This window comes from Lathamus discolor, chromosome 3 (genome assembly GCF_037157495.1).
Source record: "Lathamus discolor isolate bLatDis1 chromosome 3, bLatDis1.hap1, whole genome shotgun sequence".
Lineage (NCBI taxonomy): Eukaryota > Metazoa > Chordata > Aves > Psittaciformes > Psittacidae > Lathamus > Lathamus discolor.
The window spans coordinates 57,482,320-57,504,824 of NC_088886.1; the positions used below are offsets into that span (position 1 = coordinate 57,482,320).

At 38.1% G+C, this 22,505-nt stretch overlaps 1 protein-coding gene across 7 annotated transcripts in view; it reads right to left on the reverse strand.

Annotated features, from left to right (window-relative positions):
* CLSTN2 (calsyntenin 2) overlaps nt 1-22,505 on the reverse strand; it is a 385,524-nt gene that overhangs the window by 72,946 nt on the left and 290,073 nt on the right. For all 7 annotated transcript variants that reach the window (XM_065675430.1, XM_065675428.1, XM_065675429.1 and 4 more), the window contains 4 exons: nt 15,378-15,573; nt 13,454-13,662; nt 9,396-9,545; nt 406-591 (listed from right to left, as the gene is read on the reverse strand). In XM_065675430.1, coding sequence (XP_065531502.1) covers nt 406-591; nt 9,396-9,545; nt 13,454-13,662; nt 15,378-15,573 — 741 coding nt within the window. The remainder of the gene's footprint in view (nt 1-405; nt 592-9,395; nt 9,546-13,453; nt 13,663-15,377; nt 15,574-22,505) is intronic.

A 22,505-nucleotide genomic window follows, 5' to 3' on the forward strand; every position in this document is an offset into this window, starting at 1 on the left:
GACTGAATTCTCATTAAATCCTATGGTCTTCCTATGATGGAAAATCTATACCTAAAATCTCTCTACACATCACACCACTATTACAAGCAAAGAGGGAAAAAGGTAACAAAGAGGTGGAATAAGGAAAGAGAAAAATTGGGGAAGAAAAGGGAAGAGGAACAGGAGGGGAAAAAACTGAAGCAAAACATGGAAAAGGCATGAAAAACAGTGAAAAATGGAAAAAAAATGGATCACCGGTCATAATTTCACCACTCCCTTCATTTTCATTGCCACAATCCAATATGAACAGCTGCGCTAAATCGACATACTGCATGCTTACTAGTCACAAGGAAGCAGTTTACTTATGACATATCTATTTATCTGCCACAACATTATTATTACATCAACTGAAAGCCATGTCCATACCACACAGTTTCTGCAGAGATTTTTCTGAGTACGTTTCACGATCACAGCCCTTTCCAATGTAGTTAGTCTGCAATTCAATGGTGGTGTGTATTGAGGACACTGGTCCATCACAGGTTTCTAGATGAATGCTGGGAAACAAAGGTTTGCTGCCAGAACCAGGCTTGTATTCAATCCGTTTGTTCCAGTCTGGAAAAAAAAAAAAAACACAACAAAAAGATGTAAGAGTGATTAAAAAAGGGAAGGGAGTTACACAGTTTTAAATGACAGATTGTTTGTAAAGGTCACTGTCTAAGACAAAAGTTTTGAACCTGGCATCAGTAAATTACTGTCCTAAAAAACCTGGATTTTGTCCTTCTTTGTAAAAAGGTGTCAGGCTCAATTAAAAGTAATAGTACTGCTGCTAGGGTCACACAAGCATGGAGTACATGCATATCCTGACAAGAAGTGCTAATTTGCAACAGTCTGGATCTCCAGTGTCCACGTCCCTGTGACAGACTACAAGGGATGAGGCTGGCTGCTGCACTGAATTTGGTCAGATTTCATAGTTTTGTGACACAGAACGAATACCTCCAAAGACTAGGCTATATACATCAGTCTCACTGGACCGTGACGAAAAGCTGTATAACACATCTGCAGTGCCATTTGTCCTCAAATGTCTTACTAACGTTGTGAAGTATTAATGAGAGAAAGTTACAGCTGAAATGACTACTCACACTTTCAGCCAGAACTTACTCATCTGTGGTTTTGCTTATGCAGATGTCTCACAGCCCACGACACTTCAATAATCACCTGCCTCAGGCAGCCACCTGGACAAGCCATACCATACCACTATGCTTCTCAACTGAAGCATTTCAATTTTAAATCCAATTAATTATGGTGTTTGAAACCTGCTTCAGAAAAAAGCAAAACAAGCAGCATTACTTAAAATCATGTATTTCAGCTATCTTTACAGTTCATATTTTCAAAGAATCAATATATGAGGATTCATACATCATAGAATCCCAGTCTGGTTTGGATTGGAAGGGATCTTAAAGCTCATCCAGTTTCAACCCCTGCCATGGGCAGGGACACCTTCCACTAGAGCAGGTTGCTCCAAGCCCCTGTGTCCAACCTGGCCTTGAACACTGCCAGGGATGGGGTAGCCACAGCTTCTCTGGGCACCCTGTGCCAGCACCTCAGCACCCTCACAGGGAAGAACTTCTGCCTAATGTCTAATCTAAACCTCCCATCTGTCAGTTTAAAGCCATTCCCCCTTGTCCTATCTATGCCAGCTGGATACTTGGCTAAAGGTTATTCTGCCTTTTTATCTTTTTTTTTTTTTTTTACTTTACGTACTTGACAGCTTTGCTGAAGTATTTTTCATTGAACACTTTTCTATTACTTTGAAAATTGAAACAATCTAGAATAAAAATACCACTATATAAAAAAGCATTTCAAACAAGATCATAAATGTCTCTGTAGTTCTGCCAAAAGAGACACTTCTTATCATGATTTCTAAAACTCCCTGTATCTTCAAAACAGCAGCCTCACAGCTCTAGATGCTGTACACTGATATTTGGGAGAGCAGTGCACTGTCTTCACAAAACTACAGTTTTCTTTCAACACCATGAATCTACCGAAAAGTGCACACGTTGACTGACTATCAGATGCTGCAGCTACGTCAATAAACACCTGCTGTACAAAAGGCATTCTCCACATGTGAAACATCAATGGCTGTAAGACATTTCCAAAAAGTACACACTTTGGTTCTTTGCTATTTGAATTTCTACTTTGAACAAAAGATTAAGGACTTCTTAGTGAAACAGGCACAGGGTAACAGCTCTGTAACATTTTTTCTTGGGCAGCATTCTCTCTCTCTCTATTTCTGGACTCGAATTGTGCTGATCTAAAACCCAAACCAGCCCAAACCCACTTAAAATTATTTTCATTTCCCATCTGGGAAAAAACCCAAATCCCCAAGGCACGCAATGCAATCACCTCATGTGCTTTGCTCCCCCGGTTCCTGGTTAACCCTTGCCAAAACTTCTGAAAAAGGCCATTTTTCACTTGTAAGAAAGGAATTCTCAGCCTTGCCACAGACCTTGCAAAGAATTCTGAATATTCCTTCTTGAGGGAGATTGCAGCTAAACAAAACTGAGTTAACATTATTAAAGTGTATCGTTAATGTTAAAATGGATCATCTGCTATGCCTTGGAAAGGAAAGTTAGAAGACTAGCAGTGTACATATGCCTGTCCCTTTCTTAAACACCTGTGGTTCTGTGAAGATCCTGAACTACACAGAATAAGCAGGTCTGTTCAGGTTATCTAAACAGTTTCCCATTCATGAAATAGGCCATTTTACAAAGGAGTGTGTTTGGTAGGATGTCCCCTAGTTAACTCCACAAATGAGCTAGCAGGCATCAGCAGAATGCTACTTCCAGATCCATCAGTGTCACTGTGTGCTGCCCAGAATATTATTTTCTACAAACAATTTGCTAACTTCTGAAGGGTAAAGCGGTCACCACTGACAGAAAGAAAATGCTTTTTCCCTTGGGAGTCAGGTATGCAGCTTTGCAGTGGTTGCCACAGCTCCTACTACTGCCAGTCAACATGTACTGTGCTAGGGAGGAAATTAAGCAAAGATTTAAGTAGCAGCCAGTATCATGCTTCTTGTGTGTGTTTAGTAATGGACAAAAATGCCAGAAATAACATGCATAAGATTTAGGACATTTTTTGTTAAATTCTATTTCCTCCTATTTTTAAAATAACATATGCAAGCATATAATATACATATGCACACACATGCATATGTGCACATATATACATATACATTAAATATGAATGTTCTTAACCAACACTGAAAAATAATCTTTAAAATTATCTTTAAAGTTCAGATCTTTTTAAGGAAGAGCAGACAATTTTGCATTCAGCACCACTAGTCCTACAGCAACATTAGAAGATCAAACCACAAACATTTCTAGGTTTGACAGCTAACCTACAAGTAACATACAAATTACAGGACTCCTAAGTCTGATACCACAAACACATTTAGGCATGTTAAATACGATGTTTTGTTAAGCAAATGATAAACAGAAAGTCCAACCAGTTAAAGCTTCTCCATAGTAAAGAGAAGACTCAATGAACTTCCCAAGCCCTGCTAAGGCACCATGGTTTGTAGAGAGATTTGAATGCAGATCTCACAAGCATAAAGAAACATCCACAAACGCCATTCCTTTCTGCAGCATGCTGATTTTAATAAACAACAAAAACAGACAGAAATTTGGGCTACTGCATGAGAGTAATCTTAAAGTCTGCTGTTGCAGGAGTTAGTGAACCAGAATGTAAGAGGAGTTATGCGTGAATTGGTGACAATATTTTATCAAATGACAAAACCCCAAGGCCTAATGGTGCTTAATTATGCAAGATAAACATATAAAGATCTAAAAAAGAGTCAACAGCAGCATCAGTTAAGCTATTGTTATGAGATTGCATTTGAATAATAATATTTTACTAATATTTATGAAGAATAATAGGTATTTTCTGCAGCAAACTGGGTGTCAGCGCCCCAGGTGGACCAGTAGAAGTCCTAGTGAGCCTCCACAAGCCTCATCTGGAGCATCCTGGAGCACTATTTAAGCTCAGGCCCAGGACTTCAGTCATGGCCTGACCTATAACGCTGTAGGGGTGTTGGTCTTCCTCAGTCACAGTGCTGGCCATAGGGTCCTTTCATCCAAAAGTGAACCCATGGAGAAGCTCTCTGGCTTGACAGCCCAGCCTCATCACTATGGACCTGCCCAGTGACTTGAGGCTAACTCTTATCCCTGATTGACTTCCTGAGACCTGCCTCCTCCCCAGGAACATGCCTGAGGATCTGGCCTCTTGGTTTAACCTGGCCCCCATCTCTGCGTCTGCCCTGCTGACCTCAGTTGAGTGAGGGGTTTAACCTTGCTGATGAAGGCTCTGCCAGCTCTTACAGCTGACTGCTGGCTTCCCTTCCTTTACAGAGTAGCCCTGCTCCTGCTGCTCCCTGACACCAGGTTTAGAGACTTCTAATGCCTTCAGAAGGACAAGCTACCTATGAAAGGTGTTATGGGAAGAGGCAGCTGCCTAGTTATCCTGAAGAACAAGGGCTGTGACTAGCGTTTGGATCCTGGTACTCCAAGGGATTTCTCTACTGAGGAATATGCAAAGAGCTTCTCAAATTCCAAAAGAGAGGCTGTGAAACACTACATGGACTAGTTCCTGAAATAAAGTGAACTGAGGATAAGTGGAAAGTCTGCAACTTTTAAGCACATGGCATGAGGATATGTAGAAGTTTTTACATGCAGAGAACAAAAAAAAAAAAAAAAAAAATCATAGGGAAAACTTCAAACCTAACTGCATATACCACAGTGCTTTAACTTTTGAGCCGAGGAAATATGAATGGAACCACCAACTAACAGCTACAACTCAGAGATAAGTACCTCAAGGAAATGCTAATTGCCCCAGTGAAGCTCATGAAGATCTTGCACTGAAAACTGAAAAATGGAAAGACCTTTTTATAGTTGTAAATGCAGAAAGGTGAACAAAGGACTGAATATATAATACAGAGGTATATGGAAATAAGAATCCAGTTAAATAGGTCTAAAATTAATGTCATATTTAAATTATAACATATATACAGATCTGCCTAAAGAAAAGGCAATAGTGGGTTACTCTGAAAAGTTTATGGTACATGGGGAAATAACTAGTAAAGATCTCTGTGAATCTGCCCTGGGACTTTTACTTGATAGTTCCATTAATGGTCTTGCCACAAAACCAGGATTGTGTTAATTACTTCTGCTGGTGACAAAATCAGAAGGCGATTCTACACTGGAAGTCAATATAGAAAGAGGGTGAGAGTACCCCAAGCACATAATAAGATGACCTTGAGAATGGGTGTTACAGAAATACTCCTTTGCAGTAATGACACAAAGTGCCAGTTCATGATCAGGAACTTTGGCAAAGTGCTGGAAAATGACACATGGAAAAAGAGCTGATTCCAGTAAGACCAGTAACAGCATGTCCATGAGCCACCAGACTGATATAGCCAGGCAAAAGAAAGGTAGGTTTGGAATATATAAAGCACTGTATTTCCAGTAAGAGGCTATGGCAAAAGTAATGTGGACACACCCGAAGTATTCCGGAAAGATGTATATAGCTGTAATGCATACTCAGGATTTGCTGAGGAAAGGAGAGCATATCTTACAAATCAGACTGAAACAGCTAGGACTGTTTTCTTTAAGTATGTCTGGTAGTCAAAATTTAAAATACTGCTGAAACAAGTACAAACTTCGGTAAACTTTAAACTCAACAATCACAAGTACTCCGAAGTTCAACTGACTTTCAAATGTCTGAAATGTGTATTTAAAGAGTGAGTATTTTACTAAAACAGTCTCTCATTCAAGTTAATAGCTGAATGCAAGCATTTTGTTATGATTACCTTGGTTTAAGGATGTATGGCTAATGCATACACAGCAGCTCCAAGACTAAACTGGCGTAAGGGCTCCCTGCTTTGCAATATATTTAATTTTTTAAAATATGGGTAAATATCTTATAGCTCAGACAAGCACTGCATTTTAAACTGTTAGGTATGAATAGAAATTGATTTTTGTTTATTGCAGAAGATATCTGTGCCTTTACAATGGTTCCTGAAGACTAGGAACTCTGCACTTGACCACCTTCCTCCAAGTAACCAATTACTTTAGTAATCACATTGCTCCTTCATAAAAGCACTGACAGCTCAAAATCCAACAGGTATGGTATTCCTCTGTAATTGGATTTTACTAGAAAACCACATGAATGCAATTCTAAAATTACTCAGTATCTACTGCAAATAGTATCTATAAAGTATGTTGACTCAGAAGCGATCTAAGAACACTCAGCTTCTAAAAAGAGAAGGTTCTGCCCTTCTCCGAACAAAAGGAAGACTGAATTTCAGAAGGAAAAGCGAGCTGATCTGACCAGTATGTGGCCTCTGAATGACTATTCAACATTAAAGAGGTGGTAAGAATGTGCCTTTCAGTGGTAGCAAAGCCCTAGGTCATGTTAGTGAGCACTACATGCCCTGAAATATAAATAACATGCAGTATCTTTGATACTTTAACTAATCCTATTAAATATTTTTATAATCTATTAGGTAAATAACAGACATTTATTTCAAAACTATTTCCAAGCAAACACTAAGTGGAAGGTAATTGAATTTTTAAGGAACACTTTTTTATAGAGTAATTCTTAAGTAACTTCTACTTTGTTAACTCAGGTAATTGGGCAAAGTATATATATGGGCTTATAGGACTGTTGGAAATCTTTTCAGGTTGGTAAAACACTTCAAGCTGGATGCTGCGGAATTCTGTTTTCTAATGAGAGTCCTAATTTTCTCTTAAACTGGAGGTTAGTAAGAACTGCTTATATAAAGGCCATATGAAATTTGGCAGTCCTTTTTGGTCATAGAAGACAATGTAAGTTTTAATTTTTGGACTGCTGTTTTTTCTACATGTGTATATCCCTAAGAAACATATTCAACTTCCCTATTTGTTTCAGAAAAGGTCAAGTCCTCTGGTTCTTTAATGGGATATTCTGCTGAATTGGTTTTGAGGAGCCTTTTTGGTTTATGCCTTAATACATTCCTCCTGTCTGAAATCAGCTGCCTTTTAGAGAACAACCTGACTTCTGGTTTAACTGTCAATAGCTGATCAGACCTCTAGTACTCTCAAAATGTATTTTAAGTCATGGAAGGCTCAAAAGAACACTTCTCATCCCCATGTAGTAAATCATTCTCTAGAGGTCATGGTACAAGAATACCACTGTAGCCAAATTCAAGCATAATGAAAGCTACCCAAGTGTATCCTTTTTTATCTGAGATGCTTTAAATAAGCTGCTTTAAACTTTCTTATGCACTGTAGATTTTTTACAGTCACTGCTTTATACGTGTGCTGTTTTCCCTATTTTCTTACCATCACTCAAAAATAAGCTGGCAGCCTCCCACGTTAAACACCTAGTGTTAACCAAACCATCAGCCACATACAGCTCTGACTTCTAGAAGAGAATAAATTTTGCATGCATCAAATAACAATAGGTGAATTCCAGTTTTTCATTAAAAACTTAAAATACCTTATAAATACTTCACAATACCTAAGATGAACAAAGCATCAAAAGAGTAAAACAAACCTTATTTGAGGTTGTTTCTAGTACTTTCATTGGCTACCTGGTGTCTGTACCTGTCTGATGGGACCAGCAATGACTGTTGTATAACTGATGCTTGAACTGTAAAATAAGTATGACGATACTGGGCAATATAAACACTCCATTAATAAGGTCTCTTTGGAAAAAAAAAAAAAAAAGAAAAAAAGAAATACAAAATGGAAATTATATGGAAATTTAAAAAAATCAACAACTGTGCCCATTTTAATACAAATTCCAAGTTAATTCATGAGTATGTATTTGAAATTACTCTGTAAAATTGAAACAGAACATTTTGACAATGTGTAAAGAGACAATACCGGTTTTATAAAATAAATCATGGGGTTCTGAACAATAAGACCAGTTAGAAAATGTGAAAATGGTTCATGGGTGTTCTACTGGTTTTTTTTTTTTTTTTTATACGTATGAAGACAGGCTGAGAAATTTGGGGCTGTTCAGCCTGGAAAAGAGAAGGCTGCGTGGAGACCTCATAGAAGCATTCTAGTAGCTGAAGAGGGCCAACAAGGATGCTGGGGAGGGACTCTTAATTAGGAACTGTAATGACAGGACAAGGGGTAACGGGTTAAAACTTAAACAGGGGAAGTTTAGATTGGATATAAGGAGGAAATTCTTTCTTGTTGGGGTGGTGAGGCACTGGAATAGGTTGCCCAAGGAAGTTGTGAATGCTCCATCCCTGGTGGTGGTCAAGGCTAGGTTGGACAGAGCCTTGGGTGACATGGGTTAGTGTGAGGTGCCCCCACCCATGGCAGGGGGGTTGGAACTAGATGACCTAAAGGTCCTCTCCAACCCTAACTATTCTATGTGTTCTGTTCTATGTGGGTCTGTGGCGAACTTGTACATCCCTAAACATTTAAAACATGGTTCTGCTCTAGGTGAAGACTGTGAAAATGGAATCATGATATTGCACATATTTCCTTACAAGACCTGCTAAACCAGGGCTTCTCAATTTTACAAAGAAAACATTTTTTTCCTTCTAAATGTCAGTCTGCAAATTTGACTTCAATTACAACAGCCAAACTATTTTTTTCTCTCTCAATCATTCTCTTTAAAACCTACAATTATGAAATTCAGGTTAGTCCTGTATGACATCCGCATAATATGGCTTACATCCAGTTGGTTTGACACTAATCCAGCCCTCATTTTCCTCTTAATTCCTTATAATTTGTGTCATATCTAACTTCCTAGTACACTGCCAGCTGGGTTTTTCTCAAGTTTAGACAGAGTAGACTGTAGATCCTTGCAACCATTTTACAAAATCAATGCCCACTGACATGCCTCAGTATGAAGACAGTAATCAGGATAAAAAATGCCTTTCACTCCCACTGCCAGTGGAGCATGCTTTGACTCATGCATGCATACACATGAATGCCAATTGTGTACCTGGAACAAGATAGTCTGAACAACTCTGGCACACATGGGAAATGTATCTTGTCATGGTGGCTTCAGAAGTTTTACTCAAAGGAGCAGTAGGAGAAAGGCAAACCAGAAGCATTTTTTTAACCTTTTAGTATATCCAGACTGAAATTTAAGATAGCTTATTAGAAAACTTTTTTCCTCTCTTTTTTTCTAATCTGATCTTTGTTCTGACTAGAGAAGAAACACGGCAAATGTAAAGTATGGGATTGTTATCCACTTTTTTAACATGCTTGGAATGAATAAGAAACAACAGCAGTTTTAGATACCACTGCAGTAAATTCCCTGGTTTCTTTACTGTGAGGCGGTGGGAAACACCAAAGAAGAGATTTGAAAAAAAAAAAAAAAGTCAAAACATATAAAGTCTTACACCTTACCTTGCCAGCCGGGTTTGCACACTGGTTTGACATTAACTCGCACTAAGACATCTTCCATTGCATGGTTTTGCCCACAGTCAAAAGCTGTTACCTTTATCTCATACTGGTGCTGGTTGTCATAGTTCAGTTTCTCAGTGTTTCTGATGTTACCTGCAGATTTAATATAAGATTAAGTTCAAAAATTCATTTTTGGCAAATCATATGCACACTAGAACACTGGGGTCCTGGTCAATCAAGTCCTTTGTGACCAGAAAGCTTTCTGAAGCACATGGCACATCTGCCAGTAGGACAGTTATGGGGAATGGGAAATACTGTCTTTCCAGCACAGAAATAAAGAAGTTCTTAGGCAAATACAAGATGCTATGGATATAATATGGGCATGTCTATATTAGAAATCATCTGCTCAACTTCTTATTCTGAAGTAAGACTAATCAGCAGCTACATCTTGAAAGGTAAACCATAAATAGGGACAATTTCATTTTCCACATTTTCCCAAAATACACTTGTTTCTTTGGTTCTCTCTTAAGCGCCTCACCTTGCCAAGCATGTTCAGGTCTGCTGTGTAAATAGCTCTTCCCATCACAAAAGCAACTGTAATAATGATATCAACTACATTATTTTTGAGTTAGTAACTGGCAGAAATTACTAATTCAATTGAATTTCTTGGAAATACCCAGAGCTATAACAGATTAAAAACCACAACAAGCTAGCAAAGCCTACAGAAAACAACACAAACAGGTAAATATCAACAGGAATATAAAAATTCTTGTCTGAAAACACACACATTTACACCTCTGTTGCTTCAGAGTCAGTTGTGGGGATAGTTTGATACAGAATTCCCTTTTTTATGGCTGCCTTTCATATAATTTTGGACCAATCACAAGAATGGGGAAAGACCTGACTAATTTACTATGACAATTCCTTCTCAAATTCCATACTTGCTGTGTGTATGAGCAGTATAAAACAGAATCTCCTAACCCTTACAAGAGATGAGGTCTTTGCCTTCAGTCTGCTCATAGGAGCTCAACATTCCCAGGTGCCAAGAACCACTGGGAGCTGTATCTGACCGTAAGTCAATTGAAGGATCAGAATTGCTTCTTGTCAAAAAGCTGCACTTTTAAATCACAATGGAAAGAAATTGTGGTTTAGTAAATAAATAAATATCACATGCAAATACTGAACTACAAAGTTTTGTTACTCTTCTGATAATATAAAGTTTGCATAGCTCCTAACACAGATCTCAGTGCTGTAAAGGATGACCTTGTGATATCCTGTCCACATCTATTTTCTAAGATATACAACTTCATATAAGCTGTACTGACTGGACAGTGAAGTCAACAGCTCATCCTCATAATGAACAATCTGAAGATGTACTTGTGAAGTGTTTCCCAGTGGTGGGTGACAGACATAGCTACCCCCTTTTTAGAGATAAGAGTGGGATAGAGCCATAACAGATTTTGTATCCGTATCTGAATTCTCTGATCATATAACCATGATGCCTGACAAACGCATAAAAATGTTGTTTTCCTGTTATTACAGCAGAATCGTGCATTGCGGCTGCATCTTTTTGTTACCTGAACAAAAGCCTACACAGTATTGATGCAGTAAGTGACTTAATGGTTGGGATACCCTGCTATGAAGATAACTAGATTAAACTGCATGCACTAGCCTCTTATAACACGTTCTATCTTCTACCTGTAGTCCCAGTTCTTTGCATAGCAAAGCACAAATTTGGCCTTTGCCTTTACACGATTGTATTTTATGACAAAATTAGAAATTGAGAGCGTGCAGGGACACCTCGCACTAGACCAGGTTGATTAAATCCCCACCCAACCTGGCCTTAAGATCTACGAGAAATGCACCAGAACTGAATGCTGCTTCCTGCAACAGTGCTGGGTGCCTCTTCTCTTATGCCTCACACAATTGGGTGATGTAGACTATGAACTGCTAGTCTGGAGGGTTCCCAACACATGATTTTTCAAGACATAAAAACATGGTTCCTGGATTAATTTACATACAATAAGGAAGTTGTGTTGGTTTTGGTTTTTTCTGAAAAGACAAAGATGTGCCAAAAGAAATTCAGCTGATGGAATACCATACTCATCTTTCTAAAAGCCTGTGTTTGTGGTTAGTTTTGTAAGTTCGTGGTGAAAAAAATCCAGCATCTGAGAGTGGTAATTGCATGTTTTCCTCACACCCACCTTAGTTTTGGGCTCTCTGCAACATATAGATTTGATTCTAAGCATATGGGTAAATACTTTTTCTGGGCAATGAAATTTTATACTTAGCTTACTGAAAAGCAGAAAAAAATCGTAACTTGCAGAAGACACAGGAACATAGCATGGTGTTTGTTTTTTTCTCACAATGGGTAAAAAAATCCTGTCAACAAAATCCTAATTAGCACAGTATTAACAGACAGTACCAGGCATCTCACACATCTACTTTAATCATCTTACAGGTAGCAAAAATGGGCACAATGCCAAAGGATTTGCACTGGGGAAGGTTTATGTCAGAGTGTTCCAACACTTTTCACAACTGAGAATGTCTAAGCAACATATTTCTGTCACAAAATGAAAGTGCAACCATCTATTCTACCTCTGTCTCTAAACCCACTGGGTTTAAGCAATTACCATCATCTAAAAAAATTGCAAATTAGACTGCAATTACTGTTGATTGTGGCAGCACTGGCCTTTTAGTGAACACATAGATCAAAAAATATTAATTGAATTCATGACCAAGACCTTGCAAGTATTACAACTGTATACCAATTATTCACTGCAGGCTTTAAAGCCATGTTTAAATCAATGATTTTTTCATTGCCTTTGCTGAAAAGCAGCTCCCAGGCACACGAGAACAAAGATATAACCAAGGATTCCTGACATTTCCCATGCTTTTGATCATGTCTCTGACTGTAGGAAACCCATGATCACTCACAAGCCAGTGTCTCTGTGTGAAAGGAGCTGATGAAAAGGCATGAGCAATAGAATTGCCTACTCTGTATTGTGCTAATCTCAGTGTATTATCTATCCATTATATCTGTCACAAATTTGGTGTGAAATTATGAAGCGATCTGCAACTTGTGTAAGTAACCAGCCCCATATGAGCAAGTCACATGGAGCTCTGGAAAAATAGTGGTTTCAAACAGAAATATGGAGAACTTCCTTTTATGACAACATGGGGAATCTCACACCTTGTATATAGTGTACTTGCCTCCCAGTGTATGATAAATGAGGAGGCTTTTTTTTCCCCCAAAGTGATTTACAATTTACTGATAACAGGTTATCTTTTGATGCTCAGCTGTGCAGCCCAACCACATCTCCCTAACAGTGTCAAGTTCTGTGCTTTTCTCTGGTGAAAATTTGACTGGGAAAAGCAGGAAGCTGACAGACAGGGCAACCAAGGTCAAAAATAGCTGCATGTAGAAAACTTATTATGGTTTATTATTTTTCCTTTAATATTATATACAGTAGAAAACCAACTAAAATCAATAACCATTAAAAATTATACTACTTCTCCAAAGCACATTTTCTCCCATACTGCAGAATAATGGATCTGCTTCAAGAAGCACCATGAATGGGTAGATCTGTGGACCCACATCCTGAAAGTTTCAACAATCAATAAACACATCCACAATATTGTCAATTCTACATTTAGACTGTGCTCCACAAAGTTTGGAAGAAAGGGACTAGCTCTAAACCAGTGAACAACTCCTGCGAGGTAGGGCCATGTGGAGCATTAGGAAATGCTATCACTTGGATGGAAAACTGGATCTGAGACAATTAAGAGAAAGGACTGAGTGACAGAGAAACATATTCCTTATCTAAAACTGAGGGTTTAATTTCCACAGTAACTTACTGTGGCATTTTCTGAACAAATCTTATATGAAAGGGATGGGATTTCTCCGTGTAAAGGTTCCTTCATGCTCAGAGCTGAGAACAGGATTACTCTGAGTTAAAACTCAAGCCAGGCTATCAGGTAGTAACAACAGGTAATCACACTATCTGCAGAAATGACTGCTATCTGTCCCACACTTAAAATTGCTCCTTCTCCATACTCACCATTTCTGTCAATGGCAAAAGGTACATCAGTTGTGACAATTTCATAATTGCAGATCTGGCTATATTGTGGAGAACAGTCCTCATCTATGGCTTCTACCTGCAGTATGCTGTCATAGATCTTCCCCTCTGTCACAGTGGCCTTATACACACTCTCCTTGAAAGCTGGTGAAAACTCATTGACATCCTTAACCTGGATATGGACCACTGCCCTAAAATAGGTAAATAAAGACATCAAAGAGAAATTAATTTATCATGACACATCACTGAGAGTTTGTTTTCAAAATACTTGAAAAGATTAATGGAACATACCTAGAAAACTATGTAAGCATCTGCTAAAATGAGGTATCATTGAATTTCCATGTTTAATTTGACCAATTTAATATCTTAATGGGGCAATCGGTAAAAAACTATTGCCACAGGAGAGGAATTCAGGTTGCTCTCTATTAAAATCTGTCTTTCTCTTAAAATGGACACCAGCAGAAATTCAGTAATACAATTCCAGTGTAAAACAGGTTAATAACCAAAAAAAGAGGAAGAGAATTTCAGCAGTCTTACATATTCACTACCTAAAAATCGTCAGTTTATGAACATTCTTCCACATTAAGTAAGGCTCTCACCCACTGATTACAATTATATAATCCTTTAGTTAAAACACTGTACATGTAAACCTCCAAGGTCAAAAGTAAGAGGCCTTGAGTGTTTAATAAGCAAACTCTAAAGGCCTTGATTTGAAAGACTTAGCTATATGATTTGGTAGACAAGGTAACAGAGGGACAGAGAAGTGGAGGGACTTTACAGATCAATGGCAGAGCCAGTACTGAAGGTTGGGACCCCAGACAGCCTGGCTTAGCATATGGTTTGCCATAGAAAACACTATCAAAAGCATAACAGAGTCTGGTCCTGACAGGCCAGATTTCATTTCTCATGATCAGACCAATTTTTTCCAGAAGTGGAACATGCAAGCTTATTACGGATATGGTAGAGAAAAACATCACAAAATTTAATAATATGATGCAAAACCTGCTTCTGTGACCTGATGGTTATTTGATCTTGCAGGCTTCCTTCTAAATGCTCATTCTTTTTAAATATCCTGAAAAAGTTCAGCATGCATTATAGAGCTAATTAAATTTTTAATTGTCTTGTGTCCTGGATGAGCGAAAGAAAAAATGTTACTATTAATCATTGATTTAAATGGCTCTCAGCAAAATGAACAATTTGTACGGCAGTTACACATCTACGCGTGAGTTACATTTATCTTTAATGACAAATGATCTGGAGTTAGTTTCATTAATTTAAGGGGAAAAAAGGGACTGTGCTACTTAAGCTTATTCAGGGAATCGCCTCCACAGCAAAAAGTACTATCTACTAACCTTCAATACCTGTTTCTTAGAGAGGATTTTAATTCCTCTGAGACTTGCTGTCCAAAAGCTGAGATCAGAAACACACTGTACAAAGGCAACACTGCTGCAGCGTATATACACACACATGATAAGAAAGGCCATTTCTCTTCTCTTACCATTTGAAACAGAATGAAGAGAGAGAAAACCTATTTAGAATTTGTAGAGTATCAATAAAAGCTAGCTTCCATGCCTTGGATGATCTGTTAAGTCAGTGTATTTAACATGAAAGCAAGAATAGAAAACTAAACCAAAACTGAGATCCACTTCTTTATTTGAACAGGAATCCTATTAAGAGCTTCAACTGGAACCACTGCAAAATGGGTCAAACTGCAGGAGGCAAAAAGAAAAAGTATCTTCTAAAAGGAAAAAGAAATAAAAAGTGGATTGACTACTGCAACAACAGTAATTTGGTTTTATTTGCTTTCTACCTGGCTACAGTATAAAAAGGAGCCCTTCAATATGATCTGTACTGGACAGCAAATGCATGCCAAAGCAAAAAAATATTCCTCCTAATTTTCACCCACTTGTGAGATTTCTTCCAGTTTCTTCCACCTGGTCCTGATCCACAGTCATAGGCCTGGATGATGAATGTGTATTCCTTCTGCAGTTCACAGTCAACAGGACTTTTTGCTCGAAGACGACCTTCTCCAGATGTCTTGTTTAGTACAACAGCTTCGAAGGGCATTTCTTGTCCGTGGATTTTAAAAGCACAGATTTCACCTGTGAGGAACAGTACAAAACACCATAACCAAGGAAATCAAAGTCTTATGCACTGGTGCCACACTGGAGAAGTTAGCAGTAAATTTGAATTTCACATGCTGTTATAGATGGAGGAAATACAGACTTGGGCATCAGTTACATATACAGTTACCATACATCCAAAAGGGCAACTAGGCATGAGCTCATACAGTGTAATACAGCAAGTGCAGCTTTGGTCACATACCTCCCTCTCCCTCTGTCATTACTAAATGCTTTTTTAAAGCCCCAGAGACTATTCCCTAGATTTGGTACTAACACCAATGTTGAGATAAATTAGTTTTGAGCTAAATTAAGAAGATCTTATTTAGTTCAAGAAAATAGGAGATAGAAAAACAGATAGTATTTTATAGGTTGTCTTTTCTAACTGTAGTCCCTCCTTCCTAGAACCACTTGAGCTGCCAGGTGGTAGCAGATGTTCAGATTCTTGCAGTTTAGTTTCCCAACCGTGAAACAAATAATGATGCAAAGCATGGGCACATTCAAAATATATCCTGCTTTATTTACAGACATACATCATCTTTGGAACAGAAGCAGTTGGAGGAACACAGACAAGTGTCTTTTTTGGACATCTCAGTCACCCACCCACATTCACACACTCATACATGAATGCCTTCTTGGCAGCAAGTCACTCTGCCTCCAAACTGCCTCCCTCCACAGCTTCTCTCAGAGGAATACTATATAACAAAACAGATGATATAGCAAGGACTAAAAAAAATTGATTTGGACACAAAAGCAACATAGTCTTGTGAGAATATTTGTGTGGAATGGGCAAAAATCCCCTAGTTTCTGGTGATCCTTTCTTTTTAATCCTTCATATACATGCTGAATTCACTTTTAGCCACTCCAGAATCCAAGTTTTAAAATGAAATATTTATACAAAGACCAATGGGGCTTAAATATTTTTATGACACATTAAACACATGCTCTTTTATGAGTAAGTCTGTCTCAGGACATGCATTATAGATTCAAAGCTGTTTCCCACTGACATAAGTCTTTTACATTTATTTCCAGTGTAGACTTACAGCCTTTTGGAAATCTCCTTGCCAGTCATATTGGAGCCAACTGCCAAATATCAAATGAACTCTAAATCTATGACCTCTAATTAAAGCCTAGCTCCTCTCTCTCTTTTTCTAATAGAATATATTTTTAGAGAAGAGACTGAACATTGACTTTATATGAGTGCTAGTCTGTAATTCCAATTATGTGTGAGAAAAAAAATAATGGGAGGGGGTCTGTGTGGGGCATGTGGGGAGTAGGTGCACTTAAAATACAAATACAGGCTTTTTAGGATATTCCCTCAACTACCACCACATAGGTTTCCCTTTAGTTTAATACACAGTGACGTTTAGGTAGATAAACCCCACACTTAAAAATAATAATCAATCCTATGGATGTCTTTGCAAGACCAGCAAAGAGTTGTTTTAGTAATTATGAAAACACATCGACTATTTGCTTGGACATTTGCTTGCTCCAGCTCCTCACTCAGGTGTGGTTTCCCAAACAGACAGAAGACGCACTCTTTTCCACCCTCTGTAATAACAAATATGTGGGCCACGGAAGAAAGAATGGATTTTATTCTGAGAATCACAAAAAGACTAATACTTTGCACAGCCATAAAAGCAGACTCCACAACATTCATTAACCACTGCATAGGAAACAAAAGATTAAGAGAAGGCTGAAGTGAAGCAGTTTGTTCAACTTTGATCATGGGCACTGATTACTGAATTTGTATCTCAATGTCATCACCCATACCCATGAAAAAAAAGTATCATTCTAATTTCCTTGCAACTTCAAAATGCAGTATTAATCTAAAATGGTATTGCGGATTTCAGTTTTATTTTAACTGACTATGACAATAAGAATGTAAATGTGGCAAGTCTAATGGAAAAACAGTATTTGCTGTCTTCTGGAATAATGGACTTCATAGTTTCCTAATAATAAACTTTTCCTCAGCTGCACAATCCACCAGCAGAAACAGTAACTTCAGTGTTTTGTGTTTATAATTATACGGATCCAGTGTTTGGTTGTAAACAATACAGCATTTGCAGACATCCATACCCACTGTTCTTAACAAACAGAAACAGCTCAGGGCAGAAAGGAATTTTGCTCAGCCTTAATCTAAACACGTATTACCTTTTCCTCTCCAAACGCAGAGACCTGATGCAAAGCAATCACAGAAGCAGCACATGTTCTGATTAGTTCTCAGCAAGTATTTTAGAAGTCTCTATATGCTGCTCCTATGACAGGCTCTATATAACTCTATGTAGTTCATATTACTCTAATTTAGACTTTTATATCCCCAACTGCCAAACATAAAATAATGACAGCTGCATGGATATGAGGAGATATTTTTAAGCACACTGCAAAAACCCCACATACATTTCAAGATTCTGGTGACAGCAAACTACTTCTATGAAAACAGCTTCATATATTTTTAAAAAGTATGATTTTTGTTTTTCAGAAGGTTTCTACTACTGTTGCCAAAGAAATGATTTAACACTATTGAAAATTAAAATGTGGAGTGATCATAATGATCCCCAAAAAGCAGCTTAATGACTGTATTAGAAATGGAAATTCTGAGAGTTGTAGCAGTTGTAACATAGCAGAAAATTAAACAAGCTCCACCTCTACACTGCAAGACACACATTTACAGATACATAAAACTACTACTACTAGGCATTGCAAATAGTGTCTTTAAACTATAACACATTAACATACAGCATAGTATTTTTCATTATTAAATTGAACTATAGGTCTTTATTTAAACCCTGACCTACACGATGCCAAAAATGGTACTGAGCTTATACTGTTTCAAAGTATAAGAACCCAGTAACTCATTGGAGGAAAAGGAGACAAGGCATCTCTCTTACTCAGGCTCACCATTTAAATTGCAGAACCAACACTTTAAGGCCCTTGGCACAACCTACCTTCCTTCTCCCTTGTTAGACTTACTCTAATTATTTAATTAGAGTGTAAACTGGGACATTGTTTTCCTCACAACGGACAACACAGCAGAATACTGAGCTTTGTTCTTCATTGCAATGGGTTTGGGAACAGGTGCATATTGGATTTAGAGATCACAAAAATGGTGGTGGCAATGAGCTGATAATATGTTGGTGATATCACATAAAGGTGGAAGCACACCCATGAAATCCTATAGCTGCTGCACCCAGACTAGAGGGGAAAATACCTCCTCTCCCAAAGTCATACCTCCTGTGGGTTTCAATTTGCTTCCTATAAAATCTTTTAGTTACAGGGCTGAACTTTACTAAGAGCTGCTTCATTTTCACAGAATCATAGAATCATAGAATAGTTAGGGTTGGAAAGGACCTCAAGATCATCTAGTTCCAACCCCCCTGCCATGGACAGGGACACCTCACACTAAACCATCCCACACAAGGCTTCATCCAACCCGGCCTTGAACACCGCCAGGGATGGAGCACTCACAACCTCCCTGGGCAGCCCATTCCAGTGCCTCACCACCCTAACAGGAAAGAATTTCCTCCTTATATCCAATTTAAACTTCCCCTGTTCAGGTTTTAACCCGTTACCCCTTGTCCTATCCACTACAGTCCCTGACGAAGAGTCCCTCCCCAGCATCCCTATAGGTCTTAAACTCTGGGCATTATATTTTCTCTTCAAATCATTCAGACCACCAGTAGCCATGAGCACCTATTAATTTTGAAGCCTACATTATTTTAAGAGCTCTGCTAGAGATCCATATGTTACTACTGGGATAATAATTATGTAATTTTCTCTGTAAAATTTTTATAGTTACAGTTTATAATTTCTGAAATATAAGCAACAAATCTTTCCACTGTTTAGTGACATGGTTCAGTGGTGGCCTTGGCAGTGCTGGTTTACATTTGGACTCAGTGTTCTTACAAGTCTTTCCCAACCTAAATGATTCTATGATTAACTCAAACCTGATTTCCCTGCATGTTCTGTTCTCTCCATTGGCCTTATGATTCCATATGGAGTATAGAGTTTATCCAGCTGTGTTCAGAACATGTCTATGTGTGTGAGTGTACATACATGTATTTGTTCCTGCCATTCACTTCCAAACTATCTGATAATTTCAATTACATTTTATTAAGATGAGCTGTTCCCACAAGTGCTATGAAATTATGCAGCTGCACAACACAGAGATGCTACAGAAACCCATCTCACTGGATAGCAAACAGTCCACACAAAGACCTTGTAAAAGCTCAACAACAACAAAAGCTTCGATTCTCTCTTGCACCTTTTTAATCAAACATGAAGCTCAAACCTGAAGGAAACCAGGCTTCATTAGTTCACTGCTAATATACTCATTTATATTCATAGCCTGTTCTGATTTCATTACTCTCTAGCTTTTTACTATATTTCCATGTGTGTTTTTCTCGTATGTGTAAATCAAGATACTTGATCATTTATTTAGAACAAAGGTTGCAGTTTTATACTTCCTGAGGTAAGTACAGTGTCCCTGAAAGATCTTAAAGTGCCTAACAGTCAAAGCCACATGATCACACATAAACCCACTCACACCTTATGAGAGACACATGCGCTGTTCAGGTGAGATGCATATTGAATTTAAATCTGAAGAACAGAGACAGGAATGCCATGACCAAGGTGTCACTATGACCTCTGAAGACTTGCATATGAATGAATGACTGTAACACTGTTTTTTCCTTATGTGTGTTCTTCAAGAACCTGACTCAACTACATGGATCCATTATGTTGTTAAGTAAAAGGTGTTTGACAACCATTAGAATTAATCTTCTTCATATACTACATGGTATACCTGGGCTTCCAAGAATTCTGTGAAACATACAGTTTTACAATGCATATGACTTGTGGATATGACCTTCCTCTTGCTAGAACTAAAGGTTTTAAACCAATCTTGTCAACAAAATCGAAGTACTCTTAGTCTGAATCAAATTTGAATCTTTAACCATTTAAATGTGCTCTCTCAACATATAGATGGACCTCCAAACACAAGCACATTGTTCTTAGAACATCCATCACCAAAAATCCCTGTTGGCAGTGCAGTCAGTGTTTTTCTCAGTAAGTTCGTTTAGGGGTTGATGTTTCTCTTTAGATTTTTTTGTGTCTGTTTTAGCTTGTTTGTCTGTTTTTTTTTTTTTTAAATCCAGCCTTCCAGGACAAAAACTGTTATTACAGAATCATAGAATCATATTCAAGTTTCTCTGCTGGAATCCTGCAAATAAGCTCCTGCAGTGCAGAGCTGCTGACCTTTAGAGCATCTCCATGCCACTGGGAAGGTCTGCTGCTTTGACAAGTTTTTTCTACCATCAACTATAGCTACTGTTCAGATAATTACAGAACATGGAAGGTTAAGTTATGAGGGAGGAAAGGGTAGTTCTTTGAGAAAAGAAAAAGTAAGAATTAGGAATGTAAAATATCCTTAAAGATAGAAAAAAAACTCAATAAGGCAGTAACTTCTGTATGTGCTTTGCCAGCTCACTGAAGTCAATGCTATTAAATTCACACCAAAATACTAAAATCCAGGAAGCAATACTGCAATCATAAGCAGAGGGAGGTATTCGTATCTTAATAAAATACAAAAAATTATTATTTCCTCATATCTAACTTTATGGGCAAGAAGCTCTGCAAAGCAAGAGCATAAATCAACCGCTACCCTTTCTTTTCTATAGATTTGAAACAGCAAAGTGGAAGAAACTTCAACTGCACTTCAAGTGATTCACTGTTGCCATAAGCTCACACCAAATGAACCACGCTTCATGGTTCAGTTGCTCAGGATGGAGAGTTCTGTGTGTAGCGTATAAGCAGCAGTCATATGCAGGTTTCTTCCTGGCTCCACAGTAAGCAAGTTTCCCAAAGGGAAATGACTTGTGTTGGTCCGCAACAAAGCATGCGAAAAACCTACTCTGCAATTTTATTTCAATAAGCTTGCTTAAAAAGTGTCATTTTTATGGGCATTCTCTGATTATAGTGTGATACATGACCATGCTGCTCTGCTGGAAACTAGATCACCACTGCTTAAATGCCTAACACGTCACATAGTGCACTCAGATTTAGAATCACAGAATGGCTTGGGTTGTAAAGGACCCTAGGATCATCTAGTTCCAACCCCTGCCACAGGCAGGAACACCTCCTACTATACCAGGTTGCTCAAGGCTCTTGCACAAGACATCCTTGAACTCCAGCTTACACGACAGAGAATTGATCCACATCTGTTTGAAGGCTGCAATAAACATTGAGGTCGATCAGAAAAATATGTAACAAGGTCTGTGTATAGAAAGATGTGGTTAAGTAATGATTACCCAGTTCTTGAGCAACCTCTTTTCTAAGAGAAGAGAAATATTACATACTGGTCTTAGTTCCTCCCATTAATCAAACTCGTATCATATTTTCTATTGTGAATAACCTCACATATTCCTCAATCTTTTCTTCTTTCTGAAATCTGCAAGATTCAAGAGAGATAGCAAGCAAGAAGGTACAATTTTAAGAACAGTACCAAAAGACTATACTGTCACAATCAATATATGGAGCTCCATGCCCACCTGCAACAATGGAAGGCTTTTGCTAACATCATGTTTCATGTTAGCAAATATCCTGTGGATATAGCGGTGCATCTGAGTATCACATAAACACAAATTCAACACACGGAAACAGCTGTCTGTATTTGTTAAAATGGTGTACGGCACAGCACAGTGTCTTTAACAATTTGTCCTGGGTTCCCATGATCATTACTGAGAAGTATTAGCCTTGCCAGTTTTTTAGAAAACCACATTATAATGAACTATTTGAAAAATAATCCTGCAACTGTGCAGTTAAAGCCGAAAAAAGCACATTAATAAAAAGAACTTTATCCTCCAGGAGGTAAGTGGAGCTTAATTACTCAGTGCCCAGTTGGGAATTACTCAGTA